At 41.0% G+C, this 11,093-nt stretch overlaps 1 protein-coding gene and 1 pseudogene across 7 annotated transcripts in view; one reads left to right on the forward strand and one right to left on the reverse strand.

Moving 5' to 3' along the window:
* The window catches only part of Prdm2 (PR/SET domain 2), a 101,197-nt gene that overhangs the window by 73,443 nt on the left and 16,661 nt on the right, over nucleotides 1-11,093 (reverse strand). For 4 of the 6 annotated variants that reach the window (XM_021161466.1, XM_029476797.1, XM_021161468.2 and 1 more), the window contains one exon: nucleotides 9,638-9,711. The exons of 1 other annotated variant lie outside the window; for it this stretch is intronic. In XM_021161466.1, coding sequence (XP_021017125.1) covers nucleotides 9,638-9,646 — 9 coding nt within the window. In that variant the 5' untranslated portion in view covers nucleotides 9,647-9,711. Of the gene's footprint in view, nucleotides 1-5,970; nucleotides 6,292-9,637; nucleotides 9,712-11,093 lie in introns of those variants that run through there. One more of the 6 variants, XM_029476799.1, reaches the window with a different exon arrangement.
* On the forward strand, nucleotides 1,227-1,652 carry LOC110292356 (annotated as a pseudogene). The gene has a single exon (XR_002377710.2). The product of XR_002377710.2 is annotated as a 60S ribosomal protein L27a-like (transcript).

Here is an 11,093-nt window from a genome sequence, read left to right on the forward strand (position 1 = left end):
GCATCAAATCTCATTACAGATGGTTGTGAGCCACCATGTGGTTGCTGGGAATTGAACTCAGGACCTCTGGAAGAGCAGTCAGTGCTCTTAACCACTGAGTCATCTCTCCAGCCTCCAAATGTAACATTTTTAAAAAAATATTTGTGCTGGGCAGGGTGGTACACACCTTTAATCCCAGCACTCAGGAGACAAAGGTAGGCAGATCTCTATGAGCTGGCCTACAGACAGAGCTCCAAAACAACTAGGGCTAAAGGAAGAAACTGTCTCCAAACACCAAAACCAAACCAAACCAAACTCTGTGTGTGTGTGTGTGTGTGTGTGTGTGTGTGTGTTTGTCTACACATATACAAATGCACCTCATGTGTGTTTTGTGAACAGAGGCCAAAAGAAGATGCCAGATGCCTTGGAACCAGAGTTACAGACAGTTGTGAGCTGCCATGTGTGTGCTGGGAATCAAACGCAGATCATCCCCAAAAGCAGCTCTTAACTGCTCAGCCACCTCCATCACCATCGCCATCACCCGACCTCTCTTAAGACAGACAGACTTGAACGAGCAGGGTCATCTCTCAGAATACAGTTTTCAATGTATGCCAGAATGTCTTGGATTTGTAATAGATAATCCATAGGGCTGATACAGTTGTCTCCCAACTGATCCAGGATCAGGACTTATCCTACTCTCAAAGTCCAAAAGTGCTCAAAGTTCCTTATATGAATAGCACAAAATGTGCATATGATCTGCACACATCTTCTTATATACTTTAACCTACTCAGTGCAGGTTAAACACTATGTCAGTGCATGGTATATCTTATTATTTAGGGAGCATAGAGACTTACTACACAAAAATCCTTTTTATTAGAAAATGCAATTTTAGCCAGGCAGTGGTGCCTTTAATCCCAGCACTCAGGAGACAGAGGCAGGTGGATTTCTGAGTTCAAGGCCAGCCTGGTCTACAGAGTGAGTTCCAGGTGTCTCGAAAAACCAAAAAAAAAAAAGAAAAGAAAAGAAAGAAAGAAAGAAAGAAAGAAAGAAAGAAAGAAAGAAAGAAAGAAGAAGAAAGAAGAAAAAGAAGGAAGAAAGGAAAGGAAAGGAAAGGAAAGGAAAGGAAAGGAAAGGAAAGGAAAGGAAAGGAAAGGAAAGGAAAGGAAAGGAAAGGAAATTTTAGAAACAAGCAATTTAGAAATAAACCTTTGGAGCAAAAGAATGTTTTTTAAAAAGTTGTCTCCCCCCTTTTCCCTTTCTGCCACCGCCATGCCATCCAGACTGAGGAAGACCCGGAAACTCCGGGGCCACGTGAGCCACAGCCACGGCCGCATCGTAAGCACCGCAAGCACCCAGGCGGCCGCGGGAATGCTGGAGGCGTGCATCACCACAGGATCAACTTTGACAAATATCACCCAGGTTACTTTGGGAAAGTTGGTATGCGGCATTACCACTTGAAGAGGAACCAGAGCTTCTGCCCAACAGGCAACTTGGATAAACTGTGGACATTGGTCAGCGAGCAGACGCGGGTCAATGCAGCAAAAAAACAAGACTGGAGCTGCTCCCATCATTGATGTTGTTCGATCAGGCTACTACAAAGTTCTGGGCAAGGGAAAGCTCCCTAAGCAACCTGTCATCGTGAAGGCCAAATTCTTCAGCAGAAGAGCTGAAGAGAAAATTAAGAGGCAGAGGCAGGCGGATTTCTGAGTTCGAGGCCAGCCTGGTCTACAGAGTAAGTTCCAGGACAGCCAGGGAGATACAGAGAAACCCTGTCTCAATAAATAAATAAATAAATAAATAAATAAATAGTGAAAATTAAGGGTGTTGGAGGTGCCTGGGAGATATAAAGAAACCCTGTCTCAATAAATAAATAAATAAATAAATAAATAAAGAGTGAAAATTAAGGGTGTTGGAGGTGCCTGTGTTCTGGTGGCTTAAAAGCCACACCGGAGGTTAATTAAATGCTAACATTTTCCATGGAAAAAAAAAAAAAGTTGTCTCCCGAAGCACTTATAAGCTAGACACTTTTGTACATTTACTTAAGACAATATTAGATGTATTTTCATACTTTGAACTGACCTGCCTTGGTTCTTACATGAAACAATCACAACTGTTTCTCTTTCCAGTCTTAATCTAAAAGAAACTATAATATCTATCTACTCAATATTAATGCACCACTATATTTCTGAGTCCCTTCTGGGAGTCCCATTTGCCCCAACAATGCCTCTATGTAGTAAGAACAGTCAAAAATGCAAAATCCAAACAGTGCCCAATGCTCAGAGTCCAGATCAAGTGTAGAAGATGAGCGGGGAGGGGACTGCAGTCCAGGGGCCACGTCAGAGAAAATGCTTCAAGTGTGACAAATGCAGACAGCAACAGTAGAAACCAAATCATGACTAGGAAGAAGCCTGGTGAACTCAGAGAGCAGATAGGCAAAAAAGGTCAATGTGTTCAGAACAGAGGACATGAGAGAGACAGCCAGAGCTAAGGCAGGAACCGCCAGAGGTGAGCCTGGAGAGCAGCATCCACCAGCATGGAGCGAAAGGCAAAGGAGGCAAACACAGAATGGATGTGCTCAGCAAGCCACCCACAGCTTCCTTAGACTCGCAGGCCTAAAATGTCTGTCTGTCCTTGCTGCTGCTGAAGATAGGCATGTCACTGCTTTGGGGTTAATGAGACCTCTGTGTTCTAGATGGAAGATGTTACCAGATTTTTCTTTCTGCTTTCCTATAATGAGGACTCACTCCAAACATGCCAATTGGATCAGCAAGCCTGAAGTTTAATGTGGTAAGTTAGTGATTTACTGAGTCTTAACTAATTCACTAATATTTGTCAATCTGATGCCCTCAACTTTCTACTCCCTCAAACCAAAGAGAGCCAGTTGTCCCCAACTGATGGTCACAGGTCTCCCTTCTTCATTCAATCATTAACAAATCTTTCCATGCTGGCATTGTACTGAGTAGGAAGGAAACAATGGTGAGTTAACACCTGCCAACCTCCTGCTCATGAAGCCATCTATGGGGAAACTCTGTCCCCACTGCCTAACACACAAAAAAACCCCAAAACCTTAAAAATGTGATGTTCCAGGTCTGACCTTACTGGAAACTGTGAAGAACCATATGCTTTTCCCTGCCATCTATCCCTTGGCCCAGGTGACTTACTCATGTTACATCATGGATTCCATGGTGGCGTAGCTAATTTGAGAGAACAAACTAGAACATTCTAGGATGTACTGCTATGTTTCAGAGTCCTAAGCATAGTGATCTTTGATCAGGGCTGCAGTCTGGCAGGCCCAGGAAGGAAGCCATACCTCACACCAGAACCAGCACCTAAAGGTGCCAATTTGTATTTGTACTGCAGCCTCTACACTTCACCAGGATCAGCCAGGCCTCAAGTCTGCCTCCACTTTCCTCCCTACAAGACTCCTGGGGCTGAAATTTAGTGAGCCCTTACTGGCCGGTGTGTCAATCAAGAGCAGGTTTAAGGCATGTACTCCTCCGTCTGGTGTTTTGCCCAGGCTAGGAGACACAGAAAAGGGAGGGCTATGAACAAATGAGCAAAGGTCCAGCTTCAACTGCTAAGAGGTCTGAGACACAAAGGGATAGATGAAGAGTACATGGATTCCTGGAAGTGCAGAAAGAGTTCATGGGAAGTAGAGAACTCAAGATGCCATTATCCCAGAGTGAAGCAAGACAAAGGGAGAAATAGGTCCTTGTATTAGGAGCCATGGCAGAGACAGAGGAATTCATGAAATAATATCATCAAAGCAGGGGGCTGGTGAGATGGCTTAGCAGTTAAGAGCGCCGACTGCTCTTCCAAAGGTCCTGAGTTCAAATCCCAGCAACGACATGGTGGCTCACAACCATTTATAACAAAATCTGATGCCCTCTTCTGGAGTGTCTGAAGACAGCTACAGTGTACTTACATATAATAAATAAATAAATATTTTAAAAAATATATCATCAAAGCAGAAAGGAATTCCAGAAGTAATGTGTCCACAAACCAAGATGACTGAACTTTTTAAGTCTATGGTACCTGATGCTCTTACCTACTCCACTGCCCTAACGCCTGAAATAGCAAGGCAATCTCTATTACACCCACACATGCACAGTGAGTGTCTCATGAGCCAATGAAGTAGGGCAGGTCTGACCAGTCTACAGCACCCAGGCTGATGGAGGACAAGCAAACATCCTCATCAATACCAGCAGCAACAGCAAATCATAACTGACCTGCAGATGTGGTTCACTGGAGAGCTCATGTCTACATGGACAAGGCCCTAGGCTTGATCACTAATCACACACCCATTCTCCCCACCCCTTACACGCACACACCACACACACACACCACACACACACACACACACACACGCACACACCACACACACACACACACACACACACACACTCACCCCTCACACGCACACACCACACACACACGCACACACCACACACACACACATACCACACACACACACACACACACACACACCCCTTACACGCATACACCACACACACACCTTACACGCCTACACCACACACACACACACACACACACACACCACACACACACACACACACATTTAAGATCCTGCCCCACGGAAGACAAAGTCTAAATTGATACTTTAATTTTAAACTATTTTTATCAAGGGCAGCAAACAAAGTCTACAGACACATTGTCAGATGGAGTTTGCTTGGTCTACTGTGTGCTTTAAAGAGAAAAAGAGAAACAAACAAAAATCCCACAATTCTGTGGGGAGATAAAAAGGTTGCCATCTTGCTCTGGCCCGTGACAAACAGCAGGCATAGCTTCTGTGTTCTTCCTCCTCTGGATCAAGGAGTCTATCACAAGGCAGGTTTTCATGCTGCTGCTTCTCCTAAGCCATCCTTCCAGCCAGTCAGTGTCTTCTTCATCTTTCCAAGTTCAGTTTGAATCCCAGCTTATTCATAAAGAGAAACAACTCACTGTGACTACTCCTTTTGAGTTTCCATCACTTTTCTATCATAGACACACAGGACACAAAGGCCATGGAGAAGCTGTCAGCAGCACAAGCCATAAGGTTACTGTACCAGAACAAGCAAAGGTCTGAGTTCACATCCACCATGAGATGTAATAGAAGGTAGAGGGTAGCAAGACAGCTCAGCAGGGAAAGCTCTTGTCATGCAAACATGTCCTGAGTTCAAACCCCAGCCTCTACAGTGGAAAGAAATCAGACTCCGCAGAGTTATCCTGCAACTACCTGTTGCACGCATCCCTCCCCAGCACACAGTACACATCTACACATAATAACAATAAAGATTGTTTTTGTCAACAACAAGGTACTAGAAAGCAGAACCACAATGTAGCTGCTGCTGGCTGAAGTAGCAGCAGTAATTTACAGTGTTCCCACTTCCCAGGCAGCAGCCCAGAGGCTTTGTTTACCAACCCATTTACCATGACTGTAACCACCGGCCTATCCTTTGCCCATCAGGATGCAAGCCTGTCAGTCACAGACGGAGTGATGCTCAGAGGAATCAAGGACCATAAGGCTAAGGCAAAGTCAAACAGCCCTAAGTCTGGTCTACCATAATCCATGCCCAAACAACACAAAAAAGCAAAGCCTTCCAATTATTTAAAGAAATACAATCCATGTGGTTTTTTTTTTCAATTTTCAGATAATCTAATCGTTTCATTAAAAAAAATCACACCCATGTTTATAAAAATTATTATATATCTAGCAGAATACTGGATTTAAAAGATTTAGGTGCCATTATTAGAATACAAATTTCTTAAGATAATATTTATTGAGATCTAAATCATAACAACTAGGAGTACCTTATGGAAGTCTTTTTAAATCTGAAATTTATATTTGTATCTATAATTATAAACACTTCTTTGCTACATAATTAGCATATGCTGAAACAGTCTATTTTTAGGGTCAGAAAAAAAGGAAGAAGATAATGAAAATGAAATCGAGCAGTCACCACAGTGTTAACCATCTGGTAGAATCATACCTTTGAACGGAGTTGGCCAAACTCAGACAGTCTTTAAAACATAAAATAAAATAAAATAAACCTCTGCAAAGAAAATGCAGCCACTACGCAGCAACAACCCGGATGGATGACCAAGTCATGGGAAGATAAACACAGGATGCACTCCGTAGGACTGCATAGCTATGACACTAGAGAACAGGACAGTAGAGACACCAAGTTCGTCAGCAGCTGCCTCTTGTGAAGGACTAATCAGCAAGGGAAGCCTGGGACAGGGCAATGTCCCACAGCCAGCAAATGGCCATATCTCCTTGAGTGCAGATGTGTGTCAAATGGGTACACCATGAGGCACACAAATCACACCTCAGGGGTGAAAATCTAGGGAAAAACTGGCCTAGGAGTCTCATTTTATATCAAACAACTTAAAATTTAAGCTCAGAGATAAACAGCTGAGGTAAAACGTTAACAAGATACTCAGAAAAGAGAAAACCAGAAACGACATACAACTACAATGGTAAGCTAAGGCAAACAACAAGAAAGAGTTTAACTAACAGCAGAAAAACAGTAACACAGAGGGCAGAGTTCAGCAGCTCTACATCTTAACAAGAACTAAAATGATGGGAAAATCCTTAAAACATGAAGAGGTAAAAGAAACCATGAACCAGTGTCAAACTGTAAAAATACCACGACTGGAATAAACACAGCGTCTATAGTATTAAAAAAGAAAGGAAAAGAAAACCCAAGTATGTTCATGTAACACCTCTTTGCAGAAAACACTAAACCGGGCTGGAGCTGGCTCTGGATGCCAGCGTCCCCAGCAGGAGGCTCAGAAGCATCTGTAGCTCCAGCTGCAAGGCCTCCAGGGGCATCTACATACAGACACATGTACACACATACAAACAGAATAAATATTTTTAAATGTATGAAACTAAGATAGAGTTTTAAATACTTTCTATTTACAGATAGAAAGGCCAACTTACAAACACATGAAAATCTAGCTGACCTCATAATTAATAATCCAAAATATTTATTAATCATTAAAGCAAAATGAACCTTTAAGTCATCAGACTTAAAGAACAGGAATATCAGTATAACAGAACAGAAAATATATCATTTTAATTAATATTTATTAACACAACTCAAACATTCCTTTACTCAGAACTGTCCCAAACACCCCCGTCACTCAAGCAAACTCTCCTCTGATCTTTAACAAGGCCCATGAAACTGACCTTGTACCTCTTTGCCTGGCTCCATGTGGCCTCAGAACCAGCCTCTCCTCCCCTACCACAGCCCCTCTCTTCACACACTCTGCCAGCTGCCAGCTGCTACTGGTGAAATGGCTATTATAGAAGGTTGCATTCACCATTTCACATGAGCAATATGGATTAATGGCTCTGAATTTTAAAAATATAATAAGGACTGGGTATGGTGGTACACATCTTTAATCCCACCATTTGGGAGGCAGAGGCAGAGGGATCTCTGTGAGTTCAAGACTGGCCTGGTCTATATAGTAAGTTCTAGGACGACTAAGGCTATGTAGAGAGACTTTTTGCCAAAGTTAAAAAATAATAAATAAATAAATAAATAAACACCCAGAAAACAAATATATATATATGAATATTCATACATAATAAGCAAATTTTACTGCCTTTTCATGAGAAGAAATATAAATAAGCAATTCCACTTCTACACTTTACCCATTTGCAATAAAATATAATAAAATATGGCCCTGCCCTTTGTGCACTGTGCGTCAGTCTGCCCATTACTTCCTTTCCTGTATTGTTGTGCACCTGGATTCTGGCTGTGTCCCACCTTGGTTCTGAGATCAGCGTCTGTGTAACGCAGAGCACTTCCTCTAGCCCTCCCCGCCACTCCTCCTCACAGGCACTCGATGCTTCACAGCACTTTCACTATCCTCTGGAAATGGCCTTGCCTGCTTCTCTGAGCATCAAGACTGCAGAGCCTCATCCACATGGTTCACTGCAGTGTCCATGACATGCTGGGAGGGGTTCTGTCCATGGGAACAAATAACACCCAGGACAGATAAAGTCTAATCACACTTGATTCTTATAGACTCAGTAGGACATGAGAATCAATGCACAATTAACCCTAAGCTTACCGTCAGCTCCTCAGATAAATGAGCACAAAATACCACACCAAGAACAAAGTCTGCATTCAAATTCCACTTTGGGAAGTCACTATCACTCCCCCCAGAACTGACTCCTCTAACGAGACCCAGACTGCTGAAAAGCCAAAGCTGATGACCAGGTTCACATTAAGAATCAATCTTAAGTTAGGAAAATAAATGAAATGCATACATAAATATACCTCTGGTGGATGATCCCCAAAAATACATTCTGCTTTTTTCCTAACCCCTCACCATTTCAAATATAAGCTGCCTTCAAAAGCATGTCAGTAAATCTTCAACTATTACTGTAATGGAGACCATGTGCCCATGTGCTCGCCAGATTCGTGTTTATGAGGTACAGTCCTGTGTATTAAAATAAACTTATCATTGATAATGAAAGCAATGAAAAGAAATCAAAATGACCCACTCCAACAATTCATCTCTCTCAACGCAACATGAGACAGAATTTATTAAACTTCATCACCTCATGAAACTATGCTTGTGCTTTCTAGTTAGAAACACCTGGAAATGATTTTTTTTTAAGTATCTAAAGTTTCAATTGATAAGATACAAAATGTTTTCAAGTCTTAAATGATTTAAGCTATGAAGTAAAAAATATATATATACATATATATATACTTTATATTTTTATTTTTCACATCTTTTAAAAATCTGCTTATAAAAAATTTTAGGATAATGTTTCTGATATCCATATTGGATTTCTTTTTTTGTTTGTTTGGTTGGTTGGTTTGGTTTTTTTGAGACAGTGTCTCTCTATTCTGTAGCTCTGGTTGTCCTGGAACTAGCTCTGTACACCAGGCTAGCCTCAAATTCACAGAGACCTAACTGCCTCTACCTCCCAAATGCTGGGATTCAAGGCATGCTTACAAAAACTTTTAGGAGATTGTTTCTGACATCCATGTCTGTAACTGTGAGAATGAGACAAAAAATAAGAAAATTGCTCTAGAATGCATTAAAATCACATAGCTAATACCACTGAGGTTACAGAAATATCCCATAGCAGAATAGTTTAATCTCCTGGTAAACACACATCCTCCTGCAAAAGAAAACATCTTCCATTTCAGTATCTGCATTCTGTACTTTATACAAAGAACTTTCAAGAACAAGATACTTGAAAGTTTGTTTGAGCAGTAGTGTCTCTAAAATTGATTTTTAATCTCAGTAAATTACAAAATAAAAAGTTCAGAGAACAAAGGATTGATATGTACCAAACAAACAAACAAACAAACGAACAAAACACAAAAAAACTAATTCTGAGTGTGGCAAAAGAGGAGTTAACAAAGGAAATCTGAGGTAAAGTTCCTAAATTAGTCTCCCTCAGGATCCAAAGAAACACCAACACACATCAAGCAATGCGCATGCCACACCACACACAACTCACACTGTGCAAACAAAGGCAGAGGGATAACGGTGTTAGGAAACAAAAGCAAGCATCCAGGAGGAAGGAATGAAGGAGTGTGCCTGTGTTGCTATCTTTAAAAATCAATAGCTTGCCTAACATCTAGGTCATGAATTTGTATATATTTTTATATTTAAACTCACCTGATGCATTTTCAGTTCCTGTTGTGTTCTGTAAAGATACACACAACAAAGAAACTTCTTTGATTACATGAGCCCTAAAAAGAAAAACAGACAATTGTAATATTCACCTGCCTATAAGTTTACAGTGATTTAAAACTACATATGAACTACAGAATGTGCTTCAAGGGCTATTCATAATCCATGCCAGTTAAGCTCAGTCCACACTGACAACTAACGTCTCAGATTCATTATAACAATAAATAAATGCCCTTCTCGCTAAACCTTACTAGGATTTCACTGTACTCAATAATCAAAGCAGTATCATCAGGATGACATATTTTTTATTAAGAATTATATCACTCCTTAGGAGAAATAAATTAACTGTGTTAATAGTCAGAAACACAAAGCCTGAAAGAGGGAGTAAGTGGTGTGCAATGAAGATAACTTTCTTTTGCTTTCAGTATTTGCTACATGCAAACACAATTAGACTCCATTACTCTGTTTTTCAAGCTCCTGAAGCAGTAAGGTGGATTGACTACAAAGAGCCACATGGAATTCTCTTCAAAGGGAAGAATAAAAAGCAGACAGTACCATGCAAAGGCTTTTTTAAAAAGGTCTGGAAAGAGCTACAATTATATCTCTAGAGTGTTACGTTTGACATAGTCGACATGACAACAAAAGTTCTTGTAAATACATATGGCATACAGTCATATACCTCATTACAATAATGCAGTCAACCACTGACCACATATACAGTGAGGAGCCTATGAGATTGTTTTGTTGTGTCATGGTGTAGCACTGGTCTCAGCAATGGTGTACCAGTACATACTAACATGCAGAAAGAAAACTGCCCAATGATACATTGTCAGAACATTCCCTTAAGTAGTATGTCACTGTATCCATTTCTAAATAATAATCTACTAGAGAGGTGTGGTGTCACATTGTGATTCTAGCACTCAGAGACAGGAAGATTCAGAGTTTAAGGTCAGCCTGAGCTATGTAGCACTGCTATCTTTAAAGTCAATGCAGGGCTGGAGAGATGGCTCAGTGGTTAAGAGCACTGACTACTCTCCCAGAGGACCTGGGTTAGATTCCTAGCAACCACATGGTGGCTCACAACCATGTATAAGGGGATCTAATGTCCTCTTCTGGCACACAGGTGCACATGCAGAAAGAACACACACACATACACACATATGTGTGTGTATGTGTGTGTGTTCATATACATATATATGTGTGTATATGCATATATATATGTATATATATATAAGAAATATATATTTTTAAAAGTTGATACAGACAGTTGTTTCTATATAATATATGCCATTATAGGCATGATGGTTCATACCTGTAATTTCAGCATTTAAAAAGTTAAATCAGCTGGGCGTGGTGGCTCACGCCTTTAATCCCAGCACTCGGGAGGCAGAGGCAGGCGGATTTCTGAGTTCGAGGCCAGCCTGGTCTACAAAGTGAGTGC

The sequence above is a fragment of the Mus caroli genome, chromosome 4 (assembly GCF_900094665.2).
Source record: "Mus caroli chromosome 4, CAROLI_EIJ_v1.1, whole genome shotgun sequence".
NCBI lineage: Eukaryota > Metazoa > Chordata > Mammalia > Rodentia > Muridae > Mus > Mus caroli.